This window comes from Rana temporaria, chromosome 5 (genome assembly GCF_905171775.1).
Source record: "Rana temporaria chromosome 5, aRanTem1.1, whole genome shotgun sequence".
Classification (NCBI taxonomy): Eukaryota; Metazoa; Chordata; class Amphibia; order Anura; family Ranidae; genus Rana; species Rana temporaria.
Genome location: NC_053493.1, coordinates 300632463 through 300652430, shown reverse-complemented (window position 1 = coordinate 300652430; position 19968 = coordinate 300632463). Strand labels below are relative to the sequence as shown.

The 19968-nt window shown below is 41.3% G+C and overlaps 1 protein-coding gene across 1 annotated transcript in view; it reads left to right on the top strand.

Moving 5' to 3' along the window:
* The window catches only part of ROCK1 (Rho associated coiled-coil containing protein kinase 1), a 192913-nt gene that overhangs the window by 119521 nt on the left and 53424 nt on the right, over positions 1-19968 (top strand). The window contains exons 13-19 of the mRNA XM_040354048.1: positions 2676-2724; positions 4197-4332; positions 7778-7869; positions 8239-8485; positions 12348-12454; positions 13706-13856; positions 16794-16954. Of these exons, the coding sequence (XP_040209982.1) occupies positions 2676-2724; positions 4197-4332; positions 7778-7869; positions 8239-8485; positions 12348-12454; positions 13706-13856; positions 16794-16954 (943 nt within the window). The remainder of the gene's footprint in view (positions 1-2675; positions 2725-4196; positions 4333-7777; positions 7870-8238; positions 8486-12347; positions 12455-13705; positions 13857-16793; positions 16955-19968) is intronic.

The window sequence follows — 19968 nt, the reverse complement described above, 5'->3', positions numbered from 1 at the left end:
TCTAAATTCGTTACTCATTTGGAATGAAACTAATTGCACACGTCTAGTGTTTGTGTGATAGGATGGATGACTACCGTGCGCATGAGTCACGTCAGACCACCCCCCCTAAGCAATTATGATGGGCACCTGGAAGAAGCCCAACCTGAAGATGTTCAGAGGGATCCAATGGTTGCAGCTTGGATTTTATTTCTGCTTTCAAGCTACTGGGGAAAAAATACGAACATATTGACAGACTAATTACTTTACTTTAACACCACGTATATAATGTAATCGCTGTCTTGCATTTAGTGCCCCATATCTCCTGTATTGCATGCCCCATATCTCTCTCAGTGCAAAAAATAATAATGTCTGCTAACATACTGATGAGATATGGGCTCCCTGAACTGTGTGTGTGTGTGTGCTCACTTTTCTCCATTGTGTTCTTTATAGAGAAAACAAACTGTGGATGCATGCTGCTTTGGTGGAGCTAGGTGTGCATAATGATTTGAACCAGTAGCAGATGGGACAAGCTGCCCACAGTCTACATATGAGACCATATAAAAACGTACAGATATCTTGGGCCCCTTTCACACGGGGTGGATCAGTAATGATCTGCCCCGTGAACCTCCGCTTGCTCAGCGGGGATCGCTCCGTTGATCCCCGCTGAGCAGGGACCACCCTGTCTTTTCTCCTCTCTCCCCTATGGGGGGATCAGATGAACATGGAACGTCTGTCCGTATTCACCCGATCTGCCAGACGGATGGAAAAGTAGGTTTTTCCTCCGTCACACATCCGGCGGGTCGGATGTCAGCGGGCATGTCACCGCTGACATCCTCGGCTCCATAGAGGAGCACGGAGCGCCCGTTCAGGTCCGCCAAAAAAAACTGACAGGCGGACCTGAACGCGCCGCCCGTGTGAAAGAGCTCTTATACAGTTAAGCACCAACTCCATTTATAAACGGTGGACAGGGATTTTAAACACACTTCCAGCTGCTGCTCAGACTTGTAGAGCAGGTGATGGGCTTTAATGTGGAAGTGATTAAGGCAGCTTTACTTATCTCATCCACAGCCTGCTGAAGGTTCCATTCCCTATGTGAAAACGAAAGGTAATTGTAAAAAATTGTAACGTTCCCCACAACTACGTAAATACACATAAAATCCTAAACGTGAGGTGGGGCTGTGTATGAAAATGATTGCGCTACTCTTTTAAAGTGACACCTTTTTAAAGTGACCTTTAACGTGTACCAAAATTGTTGACACTTTTACAGACATGCACAGTTTTTTTATTTGAAAATGTATTTACTTGTAAAATATTTATATATTCTTTGTGTGCACTAAACCTTATTTTTTTTACAAAAATATTGTGTTTGATGTGAGCTACTGTGTAAGAAAAATTGTAACTTCCTTCTTTTTCACTTCCAAAATCTTTGCTTTCAAAAAATGTCTATGGTTTGAGGGGTTTAACTAATCTTTAGACCTAAAATGTGCATTGTAATGTGTGCAAAAACTGTAAAAAATCGCCCTGGTAGACAAGTGGTTAAAAGACCATAATTCTCCCTCTGACTACCACTAAATATGGTAAAAAACAAATTCTATGTGCAGAATCGGAGGAAACTTCACCCTTACCCTAATTGCAACAGTTTCCTTTAACCACTTCAACACGGGGCACTTTCACCCCCTGCCCAGGCCATATTTCAGCTTTCAGTGCTGTTGCATTTTGAATGACAATTGCACAATCATGCAACACTGTACCCAAATGAATTTTTAAAAAATTTTTTCTTCACAGAAATAGAGCTTTCTTTTGGTGGTACATAATCAATGCTGTTGTTTTTATTTTTTTGTTTTGTTTTTCTTAGTTTGTCAGTAAATTTTGTAAATAAATAACGTGTCTACTGATGGGACAGCACTGATGGGCACTAAAAGGCAGCCCTGACTGGCACCAGTAATGGGCATTGATTGGTGGAACTATTGGCACTTTACTGTAATCAGAGCACTGATGATCAGTTCCCTGATTACCTGCCCTGTTCTCCCTTGTGATCGGCACACTGTCAGTGTGAAGCGAGCCAATTACCGGTACCGGTATTTGCATATGACGGCTGTGATTGGACGCAGCCAATCACATGGTTAATGAGCTGCATCAGAGTCTCTTTACAGAGATTGGGGTTACGCCTTGTCCTAGCAACACAGAGTGGCCACGATCTACGCACTGCGCGCCCCCGTGGGTGCAGCTGCTCTGGTGCGCAGTCAAGACATCCACCCAGAACCGCCCCACCGACATTTGACGGTGGGTGGGCGGCAAGTGCTTAATGTTTCGTTGAGGCATCCTGAACAGATGCCAGATATCCATTACTATTTACCACCAAATGAATGCCCAATTTGGCCTGATAAAAGAAAAACAAGGTACACAAAGTAGTTGACAATATGTACAGTTTTACTAGTTGCAAAATTGTGCTTGGGCATTAACATTTGTTTAATATTTAGGCTTGAAGGAGTTCATTTGGGTTTGCGTTTGCTAGCAAAGCTAATGAAATCAAACTAATTAAGCAACATCATGCAATCCTTTGACTTGCCAGAATAGGATTCAAATTTTGAATTTGTTTAGCTTGGTTCCTTTTTCAATTGTGTAACAAAGTCTACATGACCCATAAATCCTCCATGGGCATTCCTCCCATTCTCGGCATTTCTTTTCCCTCATAGGATGTCGAACATTAAACTTGACAAGATAATGAAGGAACTGGACGAGGAGGTAAGTGTGTTTTAATGACCTTTTGTGATCCACTCTATATTGCATCTTGTGTTTTTTGTTTTTTTCCTTGTTGATTTTGCACAACCTTTACTAGTGAAACTTCTGAGAGAAATCATGGTTATATTTTTAATGCACACGCTTTAGCTTTATTTGTAGGGGTTGACCAATCTGTTCAAAGTTTGACAGATCACAGATGCAGGTGATTTGGTAAGAGCCATACAGATTTGAGGAGTGAAGTTACTACTACAGGCAGAGCTTTTTTTTTTTTTGCCAGGTTTTTATGTCCCCTTACATTTCTTCATTCTCAAATTACAATAAAACCCTGACAGATGTTTTAACCCCTCTTTAATCTAAAAAAAAGTCTGGTGTTTTAGTTTACCCACTTGCCAACTGGGCCATAGACAAATGCCATCCTGGTCGGCAAGTGGAATACTGGGTTATGGCTGCAGCAATATGCCATAACCCTAGTAGTGTTTTGTTCAGCAGGCAATTAAGATAAAAGTGGTCCGAGTGGCGAATTGGCCACTGGATCACTTTAAGAAGTGGATGGAAGGGTGCCCCCTAATGGTTCCCAGGCTTACCTTACGATCTGTGAATCCTGGGACCCATCTGGCGATGGCTTGCATTAGATATGAGTGAAAGCAGGATGGCCTCTGCTCATTTCTATGGCATTGGAGGACCGGAGCAACGTCGTGACTTTACTTCCGGCTAAACAAAGCTTTTTTTTTTTTTTTTTTTTTAAATCAATATCTTTGTTTTTGATTTTGTTTTTTAGGTAGAGGAGAGACCTGGGGTCCTAGAGAGTGACCCCAGATCTCTCAATAAAGAGGACTCCTCATTTTGTATTGCTAAAGCAATTAAAGTGCTTTAAAAAATAAAAAAAAACATTTTAAGGGACAATGTAAAAATAAAAAAAATGTAATAAAAAATAATTGGAAGCACCCTTGTGCGCAGTGGTGAACGCAATCGTAGGTCACGTCCACTTATGTAAACGGTGTTCATACCACACATGTGAGGTATTGCCGCAAACGTCAGAAATGGAAAAAGTTGTGTGACATAAAAAATTGTAACGACCGCTTTATTTTACAAGGCAACTGCTAAAAATATAAATTATTTGGGAGTTCCAAGTAATTTTCTAGCAAAAAAAATGTTTTTTACAAATATGAAAAGTGTCAGCGTTGACCCGGTAGGTAAGTGGTTAAGAATCTGTACAAGCAAAAGTGATATTTTAAACCTTTCATTGGCTTAAGTTGTGGTTCTTGTGGTGCTTTATTCTGCCAATAAATTCCTGTTGGGTTCAAGGGGTCAACATGGAGGGCACCTTGCTTGGATGGATCTTTCTATTGTTCTGTTCTATAATTTTCCTGGTTTTGGCTGATTGAGCTGTTTTGTACCTGATTGTTTGAAAAATGCTAATGCCAGCTACAAATGTTTTGTGTAAGATCTAATCATTTTTTGATTTGTACCCTTAGGGCAATCAAAGAAAAAACTTGGAATCGGTCGTGTCTCAGGCTGAAAAGGAAAAAATGATGCTTCAACATCGATTGAATGAATACCAAAGAAAGGCAGAACAGGAGAGTGAGAAGAGGAGGAATGTGGAAAATGAAGGCAAGTTACCAATTAGATCTCATTGCAGGAATGTCTCATGCAATAATCCAATTACTGGAGACATTGAACATTTTAGTAATTCAAGTTCTGTCTTTGGAGAAGAGCGGGTTAATGTAAGTGATGTGCAGTCTATGCAACCATGTGGCCTTGATTACTAGTTAGAATGTCAGGGTTCAAGCAGTCATGTTGGCCTGAATGATGTTACTTTTTATGGTTCTTGCATGTATGATTTGATAATATTACACAATCTCTGTTTGGCAGTATTGTGATTTATTTTGCTTGATTACAACTGTGTGTTTGTATGATTGAACTATAGCTGTCAGGAACGGAAATAAAATGAAGACCGCTTAAACTTCGCCTGTGGAAATACTGTACATGAGTTCTGTTGATGGATCACTTTCTTGGTTTGTAGCCGCAAATCAACACTGCCAACCCACTTTGATCACCTACTTGTAAATGCATGAAATATAGAGAGTCTTTTTTCACCTATAAATGTTTCATATTTTTTTATGAATCTTTGAATTGTTGACCATGGAAAGTGGAACGTCAGTAATTTTTTCAACTTTCCATCGATTAAATCTTCTGCCCTTGTTTTAACTTTGGATAGGAAAACATTTTTTTTTGCCAGTAAATACCTTATACAGCTTCTGTTTCTTGTCTGGTAATTATTATCTTATTACATCATGCACAGCTCGCTCTCTCACTCTAGTGAGTTTGCCAGGAAGGAAAGGGGAATAAGTCATAAGAGGGCAAATGCGAGATGCGGAGCTGTGCCTCTGTGTTTTGTGTAAATCCAGGAAGTGAACAAGCAGCAGCTTCAGCTGCCCACAGTTAAAATGGTTGCAGCCAGACTTGGTGGAGGGAGTACAGAATCACAGTGTGTGTGTGTGTGTGTGTGTGTGTGTGTGTGTGTGTGTGTATGTGTATGTGTATGTGTATATATATATATATATATATATATATATATATATATATATATATATATATATATATATATATATATATATATATATATATATATATATATATTATATTATGCAAAGTGGTTGGAGGGAAGCTTCAGAATGGCTAAGGTGTTTTTATTACAAATTATGTGAGCAGACTGCAGTTCCTCTTTAAGTTAGAGACCTAATAGGATTCAGGCCCTGTTCACATGAGGGAGATTTGGGATCATGGGCAGAATCGCCTAGATTCTGCCCACGATTCCAAATTGCACTGCAATAGTGGCTAAACACACCATTATTTTTAACCACTTGCTTACTGGGTACTTATGCCCCCTTCCTGCCTAGGCCAATTTTCAGCGCTTTCGCACTTTGAATGACAATTGCGCAGTCATGCAACATTGTACCCAGATCAAATTTTTTTTTCCCACACAAATAGAGCTTTCTTTTGGTGGTATTTAATCACAATTGTTTGTTTTCTTGAAAAGACCGAAAATTTTGAAAATAATAGTTTTTCAGATTTTGTTGTTAAATTTTGCAAAGGGGTAGATTTTTGCCTTCATTAATAGGCGGCACTGGTGATCACCAAGGGGACCGTTAATGGCTTTCTTCTGACGGCGTCAAGAAAGAAAAAAGCCGAAAACCAGCTTTGGTTTACTTCCATGATCAGCTGTCATTGGCTGACAGCTGATCACGTGGTAAATGTTCCACTGTGATTGGCCCTTTACCCTACTCTGTTATTGGCAGAGTCCGAAAGACTCCGTGATCACAGAGCACACGCCACACGTGCACCCCAAGAACGGGAGGGCGTCCATGTGCGCCCTCCCGACTTTTTAAGATGTCGCTGTAGCTGTCTTTTGACTATAGCGTGGGCGCGATGTGGTTGCACCTCAAATACGGTGCTGTTTGCTGTGATTTTTGTGCAGAAAACTTCACTACGAAAAAGCTCATCCATCTTTATTGAAAATGTAAAAACCCCTTAATAGCGCAGAAAACACACTGTGGGCAAAGAAACAGTTTACGTGTTTCGCATTAGATTAGTGCAAAACGCGATGACCTTTTCTATGCCCCCACAGTGTTTTTTGTTGTAACATAGCGTTTTTAAATTTTCAATAAAGGTGGCTGATTTTTCACTATCGCACAAAGATTGTTGCCCGAAAGAAGCGTCTGCTCCTTTTTGGGCAACAAGCTTTGTGTGAGGCAGTTTGACACGCCACTTATAAGGTGCCATTTAAAATGAATGTCGCCAAAACACACGTGGTATGTTTTGTCACTATTGCAGTGCGATTTGGAATCTCCTCGGGATCCTAAATCGCCAGATGTGAATGGGGTCTAAGACTTAAATATTATTACCCATACTAATTGGAAATGGAGTGGGAGCATTCTGTAATTCTGTCAGCCACTCTCTCAGCACATATACATTGCATACACAGAGACCAGGATGGATGAAAACGGTCATCCAAAATACTTGAATGAGTTGTATAACTATAACAAAAGATCCCAGAGAAACCAGATAACCCACTGAAAAAACCCAATTTCTCAAAGAGGAATATTCATAAATTAAAATTTTTTGGATTACGGTTCATGATTGTTGGAGGATCAGTCTCGTGAAAGTAACCCCCTCAAGGTCTACGTTAATGGGGAAAAATTACTTTTAAATCTAATTGAGCCCTTTTTAAGCAATTTAATATCCAACCCCCCAAAGAAATGAGAAGATTATTTTCTAACCTTTTCTGCACAATAGAAAGTGGAAGGAATTCGGACATTTGCACTCCGAAATAAAAAAATAAAAATAACTCCATCTTTATTGAAAATGTAAAAATACAGCCGAACAACACAGTGGAGGCAGAAATAAAGTTGATGCATTTTGCGTTAGATAAGCGCCGACTCACGAGTCAGAGTGCAGCTGTCCGGATGCCATCCACTTTATATTATGCATAGCTAGAGGAGCTGACCTGGCACCCGAACATATGAGGCACACCTTGTCTAATCTCTTCTGCTCTGCGACTGAATGGCAGCATTGCACAATCCATAGGTGATCATTCACTGGCAAGTTAACTGGAGATTAGAGCTATACCTGCCTGCTAATTGGAAGTCAATATAAAGTGCAATATTCCTATTTACCCGACTACAGAAAAAGAGATTTGTTTTTATAGCACCATATAAAGCTCTTACCACTATAAAGAAACAATTTAGAAAGCCCGTACACATTTTTGTAATGAGTTTATTTTATAACCCAAAACTAACCAATTCCTTGAAAATAAGCAGTCAGAATAGCTCCTAAGGCACAAATTGTAGATTAAAGTTCTATCCATAGAAAGTTTTTTATGTAGGCTTGTTGGTACCTAAGGCATGACTGTGGGCACCATATTTCCTACTATGTACACAGTTGCCTAAACTTGCTGCATTTAAAAAAAATTGTAGGATTCTTGTGGCTCTTACTGGAAGATGGCGTGTAATGTAGTCTGACAATAGCCTGATAATTTAACTATTTTTTCATACAGTGTCTACTTTAAAAGACCAATTGGAGGATCTCAAGAAAGTTAGTCAGAATTCTCAAATAACAAATGAAAAAATAATTCAATTGCAAAAGCAGGTATGTGGTTTTTTTTTTTGGTTTGTTTGTTTTCTTCTTGATTAGATCATTTAGCAGATTTGTTTAGTACAGTAAAGTGCTGATCAGTTTGTTAAAGTGGAAATTCTCTGTCGTCTTTGGCTGGGTTTTTTTTTTAGTCAGTTACTTCCCTGGGTTCCAGGCCTAGGCTAATGATATATTATACTGTATAACATTTTTTTTTATAAAAAATAAAAAAAATTAAGCTTTGATGCCTAAAAATCTGTACACATACATTTCTGTATTTCACTTGTATATCTTTAGTATTATGAATGCATTATTTGTTCAGTAAGACCTTATGGTGTAACATTGTGTTCTTTCATAGCTTGATATTTATTTTTTATTTTCCAGTTGGATGAAGCCAATGACTTCCTAAGAGCGGAGTCGGACACAGCAGCTAGGCTGAGAAAAGGTCAAAATGAGATGACCAAGACTATTGCACAACTAGAAGCACTAAACCGGGAACTGCAGGATAGATGTCGACTATTAGAAAGTGCCAAGCTACAAGTGGAAAAAGATTTCTTTCAGTTACAGGCGGCCTTAGACTCTGAGCGGAGAGACAGAAACCAGGGATCAGAAATGATTGGGGACTTGCAAGGTAAAAAAAATGTTTTTTTTTTTTAGATCATTTAGTGGTATACAAATCGAATTTGCCAAATCCTTACTCTAGTCTTGGACATATTTAAACGTTTTTTTTTTGTCTCCTCAAATGCTTTTCTTTCTTGTCCATTGAGGGACACAGGAATTCTAATACTGTTGGGTTTTTTCTGCTGCCTACAGGAGGATTGGAAACATGTTAGTCAGCTCAGTAAAATTCAATAGGAGAACTCCAGAGTGCAGATACCCCATATATAACAGAAAAGGGCTTAAAAGATGACCTAATAAAAATAAAATTCCAAAAAATGTGCATTAAACACACTGGTGTACTCCACTCCAAGGGGTAGTAGGCTGATTGTTAAATAGGTTGAAGAATGTTGCGCACCACTACGGATTCTAAAACAATTATAGTGACACCTTTTATTAAGAAACCTATCATTTGCATTACCACTGTGGAAGCAAGTGGTGTAAAGTCTATGTTCTGTGGCCAGTTGCAAGCATTAGAACACCAGAGGCTGAATGAAAAGGGAGTCCTCCATCATACATTGTAGTACGCGTTGGGCCTTCTGCATACCACACTGCTAAGCTTAACCCACCAAAAAACACATTTGTAGAATAAATTGCATGGATTAAAGCTATCATGTCTATATATTTTTTCCCTCAAACAGTGTTAAAACCTTAAGCTTGAGGCAGAACTTTGCTGCTTAAAACTTTTTTTTAAAAAGCAAAGGGCTGCCTCCAGCTAAAAGTTTGAACATTGTCCCGAGACTTTACATCATCCATCTGAGCTGAATGGATATAATGTTTCCTAATAAAGTTCTTGCATCTAATTCTATACTTTTAAGATTCCTGCTACTTAGCGGTGTACAGAGCAGCAATCAGGATTGGCCTTTCCTTAACTTTTGAGGGTTGTACCCTGCTGGACTGGATTCATTGGGCTACTCTGGAACATGACTTTTTGGGTATCGGGCTCTGCATTGTGTGTATTTTCCAGATTAGAGTGTACTGTGTTGGTTAGCTGCAAGGCCCCTCTGGCTACAGAGCCATGGCACAGCCCCAGATGTGATCCTGTCTATAAAAAGCTCACTTTGTGAGTAGGGTGTGTAGGCTGAGCACCAGAAGCATCCTCCTTATTGGGGTTGAAGAGTACAGTTCCACTGTGAAAATGGGTTAACGTAGGACGGTCAGCCCCTCAAACTCTACCCCCCCTCTGGCAGTGGCTGGGGGGTGTAAACATGCCACGGCTGCGACGCTTTGCAGCTGTGACAGAAATTATACCCTGGTGTACACCCACCAGTTGTGACTTATTCAAGTCAGTGGGGATGCTAGTGAAGGGTCTAAGGGCCTAAAGCAGGTGGTGGGGAGATAATGCAATGCTCCTCACTGCCTGTTAAATGCTCTCTGAAGAATGGTCTGAACACAGACCGCTCTTAATAGCATTTTGCCCAAGTCCTTATGGTTATACTGACTGCTGTGGCTTTGTTCAGAGACGCAGTGGTTGTTGTGGAGGTGGTGATCATGGACTCTGAAACTGGTGAGGCAGTGATGAGGGACAGGGAGGTTTTTTTTTATTTGACATGCTTTCACCAGAGAAGTTTAATGTCGCCATAGTGACACTACTACTCTGAGGGGAGTGATCAGTCTTTTTTTTTTTTTTTATCTCACTTACTGCTTATTACATTGATGATCACTGTATAAGAAGTCTGTAAAACTGTTTTATTCATGAAAGGTTTGTTACAGTGATGCTGTGAGTGGTCACAGCTAACAAAAGGTACAGAGCCACTGTGATTGGCCCTGGTACCATGTGATCGCTGTGACCAATTGCCGAGCTCACACAGTACTAAACAAGGCGTTGTGAATGACAGTCTTGTCTATTACTGTAACACTGATCGCTGTGATTGAACACATTGATCACATAGTACCAGGGCCACCAATTGTGGCCCAGAACAACAATTGTGATTTTCTGTGTCTGGTGGACACAATGGTCACAGAGTGCCGCCACATGTTCTAGAGAGCTTGCACAACAAGTATGTCCACTTATGTCATCGCTGCTTACATACGTCTGTATGCATTGGGTATAGAAAAGAATCAGCCCCCCCTTTAAAATCACATTTTGTTGCTCTTCAGCCTGAAATGAAGACAGTTTTTTTGTTTTATCCTGCTGTATTTAGTGCAACTTCTAACATTCAAGTGAAACGTATAACGCCACCATGTTGGGGGGGGGGGGGGGGGGCGAATGAAAATTTTCAAAGTCGATATCACTACGTTGGAAAAAGGATCACCCCCTCCTAAAAATCACTTGTAAACTCAATCAGGTGTTCTCAATGGCACACAAAGCCATTTGACTTTCAGCTGTGATCATTTTGTTTTAAAGAGACAGATGGGTACAAAAAAATGTCAAAGGCTTTATCAATGCCTAGAAGCACAGCAAAGTATATCGTTGGTGGAAGTTATTTGGTACAACATAGACCCTCCCCTGGATCAAGATGTCGTTGCAAACGGGATGAAAGTGCCAGGAGGAAACTGGTCAGAGGCACTATCAAAAGGCCTACAGCAACTCTGAAGCAGTTGCAGGAATTTGACAGAGTGGTCATTGTGTGCATGTGGCAAGAATATCGCAAATTCTCCACAAATGTGGCTTCTATGGAAGAGTTGCAAGAAAAAGACACCACTCAAAGGCAACATACTGCTGCAACTGAGCTTTGCAGAAAGCACCTTGAAGATTCTGAATCCACATGGAAAAAGGTGTTATACAGATGAGACCAACATTTTATGATTTGACCTCAACGCCAAATGATATGTCTGTCAGAAATCCAATACAGCTCACCATCCAAATAGTGTCATTCTTACAAGTAAAGCATGGAGGTGGTACTATCCTGTTATGGGGTGTTTTAGGAGGGACAGGAACACTTGTCAGGGTGGAAGGAAAGATGGCAAAATATCATGAAATTCTTGAGGAAAATCTGCTGCCCTCTGCCAGAAAGGTATCGATTAGATGAAGGTTTACCTACAGTGTAGCATGATCGTGCAGTTGTCATTCATAGTGCGCCAGCACCGAAAGCTGAAAATTGGCCTGGGCAGCAAGGCAGAAAGTTTATTGAAGTGGTTAAGGAAAAAAAATGTGAGCCTTAGTCCCCGTTCACACCTAGGCGTGTATACGCCTGTAGTGCGACGCCGCAGCCGCCCCTGAGACGCCAGAGGGATGATTTAGCATGCACCTCTATGGAGATGGTTCACATCTCCACGCCGTACGCCTGAAAAAAAATCCCGGACCTTTTTTTTCAGGCGGCGTTCGGCATAGGAGATGTGAACCATCTCCATAGAGGGGGTGAAGGCTGCATTCACAATCACGGCGAATCGTGGTACAAAACGCCGCTATTTGTTGCCGCAATTCGCAGGTCAAAACGCAGCGATTTTGTACGCCGAGGTGTGAATGCAGCCTTATTTTTCATAGTAAAACAGGATATTCTGGGGCATATAATTGGTGTATGTGGGCTAAGCACTAAAGCGTTAATAAGCTTTGATAAATTTGTAAAATTGTGTACTGGTGCAGCTTTTCTGAGATGTTGCCATGAGAACCAAAATATACAAACAGTTTAGTAATTCCATGTTGGTGGACGTCAAAGCATTTTAACTCGTAATCAAGCAACTGAAAATTGTTTAAATGATTGACAACTTTGCTCTTTCATGTTAATAATTTTCAATGCTGGCAGGCTTTTTAAATAGCATGTGATCATAATATAGTAATGTTAACTATACTGACCATAATGAGGGAATATTAAAGTAATTTTTACAAGTATGCATTTAATGTTGTTTGAAAAGACGCTTTAATGTAACTTAACAATTTTCAAATTGTGAAACAGCTCGGATGACATCGCTACAAGAAGAACTTAAACATCTCAAACACAATCTTGAAAGGGCAGAATTAGACAGGAAAGAGGCATTGGATCTCTTAAACCGTTCTGAAAAAGTAAGTTGTTTAAAAAGATGTGCTTTCTTTTTTTTTTTGTCTTCCTATTCACAAAAAAAATTGTAAAGTAGTTGTAAACCTCTGACCTGAAATATGAACACACGATCAGTCTCCTCTCCCCTAAAAGAACCGGGATCTGTGTCTTTACGCACACAGTTCCCGATTCTCGCTCTGTCCCGAGCAATCGAGGGTGCCCAGCGGTCATCGCGCCTGCCGCTGGAGCCGATGCGATTGCCCGGCGGACTTGATGACCGCCGGACACCCGCGATCGCTCGTGTGCCTCCGGTTGCGCTCGCACCCTAGTGGCCTAAAAGTGAGGAGACTCAAGTTAATGTCCCTAGATACATAGCATGTTATGGCTGATTTGAGCAGTTCGAATATTTTTAGTATTGGTCTTTGATATGTTATACTTTCTGTAAGTGGGATACACCATGCAGGCTGCAGAGGGTGAGTTTGTGAATTTCTCTCCCCCATTGCAAACGAGTAAGAGAAAGGTATCCATCTAAGTACAATGTTAAGTTGGTCTCTCAGATTGTCACTAATTGGAAGTTATCCTCTTTCTTTACCTACCTCTACCTTTAATTTACCCGGGGGGGGGGGGGGGGGTGATTCTATATGAGTTGGTTATAATCTTTGTTATCCTGATCGCTTATTAGGAGATTTAAAATGTGGTGAAGGTTTTAATGATGCATTAATATTCTGCTCAACATGTATTGTTTTGTTTGTATATGTTAGTTTTGTTATTTTAAAAATAATAGATTTCTAAAGATAAAGGGGTCCACAGATCAGAGATTACCAATAAAACGATTGACTATAATGATTATGGTAATATTTTCTTCAAACTGGCCAACATTGTTTCCATTATAACTGTTCCACAGTTAGACAGCAGTTTTTTTGCATTTATATAGAGCAATTTTGGTGGTTAGAGACCCTGTTGCCAGGTATTTTTTTTTCAATAGCATTCTTTCAATAGGATTATAATTGTATATTATTTTAGGCATGTTTACCTCTAAAAGTCTTCCTTGTGTAGACGTCCAAAAGCACTGAGACTGCTGCTTGACGCCACGGTCTTGAATGCAATGTGAGCAGGCCCAGCAGTTTCAGAGTTGTCACTCAAACACTATATTATTCCCCATTGCATTCTCTGTACATGCTGTAAATGGCAGCAAGGACCAGTTCTTTGCTTCAAGGTCAGGTTTTCGGTAATTTCTAAGTGAGATGTGACCTTGTATATGTGTGCTTTTTCTACAGGAAAAAAATAATTTAGAAATTGAGTTGAACTACCAACTAAAAACTTTGCAGCAACAGTTGGATCAGGAGATGAATGAACATAAGGTGACGAAAGCTCGACTGAGTGACAAGCACCAGTCATTTGAAGAGGAGAAGTCAGTTGCTATGTGTGGTGAGTCTCTATGGCTGCTAGCTGACCATGATAATTCGCCCATGACTGCGTTCTCTATACAGTAATTGTTATACAATTTTGTACTCTACAATATGTGTGAATCTTAAAGTGTTAAAAAACCCACAACGGTAAAATCTGACTTTTTATGCAGAACTGCATGCTTGTAATACACGCTGTGGAACTTAAGGGGTAATCCTATTGTGTAAAAAGGCTGTTTGATCCTGTATGGCAGGGATATGCAATTAGCGGACCTCCAGATGTTGCAAAACTACAATTCCCATCATGCCTCTGCCTCTGGGTGTCATGCTTGTGGCTGCCAGAGTCTTGCTATGCCTCATGGGACTTGTAGTTCTGCAACTGCTGGAGGTCCGCTAATTGCATATCCCTGCTTTATGGGCTCATCCTCCCCCTCCTGCAGGGTCTCTTGGCAAGGCCAAATAAGACACAGTGAGGGTAGTGAACCTGCACATGCTCAGTTTGGTCTCTATTGCTTGGAGAGAACAGTTCCTTGTTGCTCTGAGCTTTTCAGGTCACATGACATTCACATCACACATGTGTATTTGTGTGTGTATACAGATCCTAAATGACAGTCCAGTCTCTCCCTCCCTCCTTATATGCTCAGTAACTAATAAAAAACACAGTGGGAGGGATGTCACATCTTGATTTATGGATGATCCGCCTCCCGTAACAGCATGAGGAGACAGGCTATAGTGGAAATCGACACCTACCTAAACACTTAGCACTCATCAAACACTGCCGTTTATAACATGACCGTGGTATACAGATCAGCCAAAAAGTTTTATATAGTGGCAGTACTTTAATGACACATGTGCGGTAGCTTCCTAGGCATAGGTAGGGTGCAGCAAGATGGCGGTGACTGCATTGAATGTGACAAGCGCATGTTCTTCGTACGCGATGACGTCACCGCGTTCTTGCCTTCCACAAGAACCATGGTTCTTTTGAAAGCGGTGTCTGTACACTCGGGCGGCAAGAGATTCTTGCCAAGAATCTCGTCGGGGGAAAAACAAAGTTTTTTTTTTTTTTTTTTTTTTTTTTCCCTGACGAGATTCTGGCCCGTGTACAGTGCTTAAAAATGCAGTAGGGCAGGGATAATGAGATCAAATTCACATTTGTCCGGTCTGTAAAATTTTCTTCCACCAGAGGTCTGATTTTAATGTTTTTGTTATGACTCAATCTTCACTTGATGGGCCCCCCTTTACATCGGGTATCCTCAGTTCTCCCTTCATACCACATCCTCTCTCTTTTCCATCACAGGCCCCCCTTTACATTACAATCTCCCAACCCCTTTGCATTACAATTTGCCTTGTCACGGGGCCCCTTCTTTTTTGTCACGGGGGCCCCTTCTCCCTTTTTTTTTTTTTTTTTGCCCCCATCACAGTTCTCCCTTTTTTTTTTTTTCCATCAGTTTCCCCTTTTACATAAAAAAAAAAAAAACCTTCCCCCTTATAGGGGACGCCCGTTTGTTCTTGTATACATAGATTCAGATATGTGTTTCCCAGCTACAGCTCTTGAACGTGAATAAACATGAATGTAAGTGTAAAAAAAACAAAAGAAAGCTACAAATACTGTAGCTACTGATTGAAAACGTAAGTATTTTTTATTTTTCAAAGATCCAGAGCCTTCCTCACCCAGGCTGGTTGTTTGCTGGTCTCTGGGTTCCTGGCACTGCCATTTTTACTAAGGGATGCAGCGTCCCACCCGGCTTTCCACTGCATGTGCGAATGCACCCTCAGCGTTCTGTGCGTTGTTCTGGAGGGTGGGCGAGATCACTTTTGCTCCAATCGCCTAGGCGGGGTACCTGCTAAAACTTGGTACCATCTCCACCCCCTCCAAAAAAATAAAGTAGGAGAGGGGGAGGAGGTGTTTTAAGCATAACTTCCGTTTTAGGGTCAAGTTCTGCTTCTAAGTGGCAATTCTTCACTACCTTGTGCTCCCAACAGTTGCTCTGGAGTGTCCTTTTAAAGCATGCTTACTCTTTTTTGTTTATAGCGGGGGAAAAAAACGCAGAGATGATTAAATACCAAAAGAAAGCTCCATTTGTGGGGAGAAAAGGTGTCGAATGGGTGCAGCGTCGTCTGACCGTGCATTTGTCGGTTAATGAGACGCAGTGCCGAATCGCAAAAAATGGAGCGGTCATTGAGCAGCCAATTCTTCCGGGGCAGAAGTGGTTAATAAATAGAGATGGTTGACACTCAAAATGACCTTCAAAAAATAGTATTGCTTTATTGAGAATACCATTTTCAACACTGCAAAAACAGCCTACACATTTTGGACGTTAGTCCTTAGTCATGACCAAGGATTGACGTTCGAAGCGCGAAGGTGGTTTTTACAGCACTGTACGTGCCATTTCAATCAAGAAATACTATTTTTTGGATGTCCTCCTGAGTGCCAACCATCTCTTTCCTTCTGGTACATTGTTGGTGTTTGCAGCCTTGAGGTCTGAGCACTGGGCAGAGCTGTTATGAGGGGAGGTTGCAGTACCTATACACCTGTTGTCTTGTTCTTAATAGCTGAGGACTGTGCCATCTTAGGCTGGCCATACATTATACAATTTCCTTGTACAATTTTTCTTATAATATGAGGTCAAACCTAAACACTTTAACTTTTATGCATCAGGCAGACACTTGCACTACCTAGTAGAAGGTAAATCTAAAAATTTGAAATAAAGTTTTCTAATATATGGCTAGCTTTAGCCTCTGTTTAGATCTGTAGTTGCCATGATGCTGAACATAACCATCAGTTTAGTTCTGCTTTGTGGATTCTTCTTTTCTAGTGTTTGGCATTGACAGATTGTGAGCAGCCATTAAGAACTGTAGAGATACATTTTTTTTATTGCACGTTTTAGTTTTTATTTAATGAACTTCTCTAAAGCAATCTTCACATTAGTAATACTTGTGTTTTCTTGACTCGTTTTAGAGATGGAAATGAAAGTGAAAGCAGAAAGGGCAGCGAAGGAGAAAGCGGAGAACCGAAGAGTGGAGATAGAGAAACAGTGTTCAATGCTGGATTTTGATTTGAAACAAGCACGTCAAAAAATAGAGCACCTCATTCAGCAAAAGGAGAGGCTGGATGAAGAGGTGAACATGGCTTTTTATTTGTACACAGCATAGCAGATTTATGAAAAAGGGGTAAAAGTGGTGCTGCTGGCCATAGCAAGCAGTCACAGAATTTGGTTGTCATGGCTAAGAACTCCACTTATGTTCCAAGTCTAATTAAAGAATAGGTTCACGTTTTGGAACAACATGCCAAATCTGTCAGGATCCAAGGGGCAAACAAGTTCTTTGCAGACAGTTCAATACATTTTCGTCAGATTATGGAGACTTCCAGGCAGCATCCGGGTCTCCTCACTACAGACAGCAAAACTGCCATCAATTAGCTTCTCTGATCAGATGATGATTAAGCAGGCCAGAAGGGGAAGTATCTGCACTTTACTATTTTTTTTTTTTTTTTTATCAAGTAACTTTTTATTGAAAATAAGAAGGAGTACATATCTTACGTAACACAAAGCCACATGTCGCAGCATGAAGAGGCACATGTAGACAAGACACAGTTCAACTTTCCTTTGGTGTCCTACTGCTTCAGTGCAAATAATAACAAATATGAACCGTCTACCCGGTTCTATATAATACACAGGCACATAACTTAAGGTAAGGGTGTCGCCGTACAGCGACCAATGCTTTCATGGTGCGAAGCTGCGTTGCACTTTACTATTAACCCCCTCTTAAACCTGCCCCAGGCTAACTCTCCACATATTCCCCTCTTCCAGTTTCAGACAGGGGTCTGCACACAACACACACAATGGCCATTTACCTGGGAAATATTCCAATGCATGCCCCACCTTCCTTTCCTAATCTGAGGCTAACATCACCTTGCACTCAGAGGACACCAATCTGTTTCTCTGGGTATCCCCTTTCCCTGAAACCTGTGTCCTTGAGCTATGAGCGATCAGGCTGCCCGGAGCAGTGGATGGACCTTCCCAAAGGTTGCCCAGTCAGCTTCTGTAGTGGCTTATGTCAACAGCCTGGGTGGCACAGAGAGAGCTGAAGTGGCACTGGAGGCCTTGTGCATTTTTCAGTTGGTAGAGCTTCATTTGCTGCCTCTTTGCCATGTACATTCCAGTTGTTAACTGCCAGGTGGACCATCTCATCAGATGCTGAATCAAGGAGAGAGTGGTCCCTACATCTGGAAGTGTTCTGTCAGATTTTCTTATGCTGAGGCACCCTGGATGTGGATCTTCTGGTGTCCCCGCCCCACAAGGGGTTGAGGTTTGTATCAAGAGCGAGGGATCCCCAGGTGGTTTCAACAGAAGTGGTGTTGTGGCGTCAGTTGCATCCGAAAGGGATTCCAGTAATTTTGGTAGCTCTGAACTTGCCTCGCCAACTCCTTGCTGTACCATCTCTGGCTTTGGTGGCATAGTTATTGAAAGCCAGGTTCTAAAAAAACAGATGGTTGTTGGGTTCGGTGATCCCTACAATGTTGCATGCACCGCAAGTCTACCTCTCGGAAGGCTAAGATAGTCTGGTGCAGGGCTCTGGGTGTCTGTCCAATGCTTCCCGTGGGTCAGGTTTTGGCCTTTTATCCAATTGGGCATTTAGAGCCAAGTTTTTACCCTTTTGATCTTCTTAAAACAACACTTGGCCACACAATTCTTGATTGGTGTCTTCACCCAGGAGGTTTGCCATGTGGTACCCACTGTGCAATCCCCATTTATGTCGTAGGACTTGAACTTGGTTCCTACAGTCCTCCAGGAGCCTTACTTTGAAAGTATTGGGTATATTCCCCTACTTGCGCTCAGAAAGTTGCCCTATTGGTTGCCATCACTTTTGCATAGTGTATTTTGGAGCTGGTGGCCTTATCCTTGAAGTGTCTTTAATTGTTTTTTCACAAGAATATGGTTGTTTTTCTGTCTTTGTACTTTTTTTTCTTTCCTTCCCAAGGTGGTGTCAGATTTCCACCCTAATGAGGACTTTGTCCTGCCTTCCCTAATTGTCCTTTGCACCCTAAGGAGCATTCTTTCCTTGGACATGGTAAAGGCATTTCATGTATACCTGGCTACTACAGCTTCCTTCTGGAGGTCGGATTCTCTGTTCGTGGTCAAGGATGACCCACGGAAAGGCCTGGTGGGCTCCTCTGCCACTATTTCTCAATAGATTCACAGACAACTGTCCAGGCTTATGCCATTAGAGGTTGGACTCCTCCCTTCCCCGTTACGCCACATTCCACCAGAGCGAATAGTGCCTCTTGGTTGTTTTGACATCAGTCGTCTGTGTCTCAGGTTTGAAATGGGGTTACCTGGTCGCCTGTGCACACTTTTTTACCAAATTTTACAAAGTTGGTGTGTTTGCATCTTCAGATGCCTGTTTTGGCTGCAAGGTTTTGCAAGCTGCGCTTTGAGGTTACTTGTTACCCTTGGGGCGGCTTGTTTGAGTGGTTTGCATGTTTGGGTGGTTGACATGTTTGCCGGTTTGCTCCAGTTGTTTTGTTTGCCCAGCCCTTATTGAGGCACTGCTTCGGGACATCCCTATGGTCAAGAAAGAAGAGCTGCGTCTGTCAATGAATGGAAGGGAAAACGGGAGTTTGTTACCGTAAAATCCCTTTCTCTGACTTTGACTAGCAACAGCGCCCATCCCTCTGATTCTTCTTTTTTTTTTTTTTTTTTTTTTTTTATCTGGTACGGTTTTGGGGCTAACAGGCTTGCTTATAGCAGAGAGGGATTTTATACCAGTTAGAACTGCCAAGTCGTTCTGTGATTTTGGTCTAGTGTCCTACTCCTGTAGGTGAGAAAAGGTCTGGTGTCACCCCTACATCACCTCCATCCCAATACAGTACATAAAAAAATAGGAGTTGCCCCGGGACCTTAAATGACGTGAGTAAGGTTAGCCAATAAACATGCCATGAGTAAGTTGAATCACAAATTGAATGTAAAATGTCATGCGTTTGAAAGCAACAACAATTATTGCTGAACCGATGAGGTATGCACGCAGTAAAAAAATGACAATCCACGTACAGTTGTATATATAAGTATAGGGAGCGGTTTATAAGCATCAATAATACCGTACCCATTTCTCGAGACCACGCTCGCTTCTTCAGG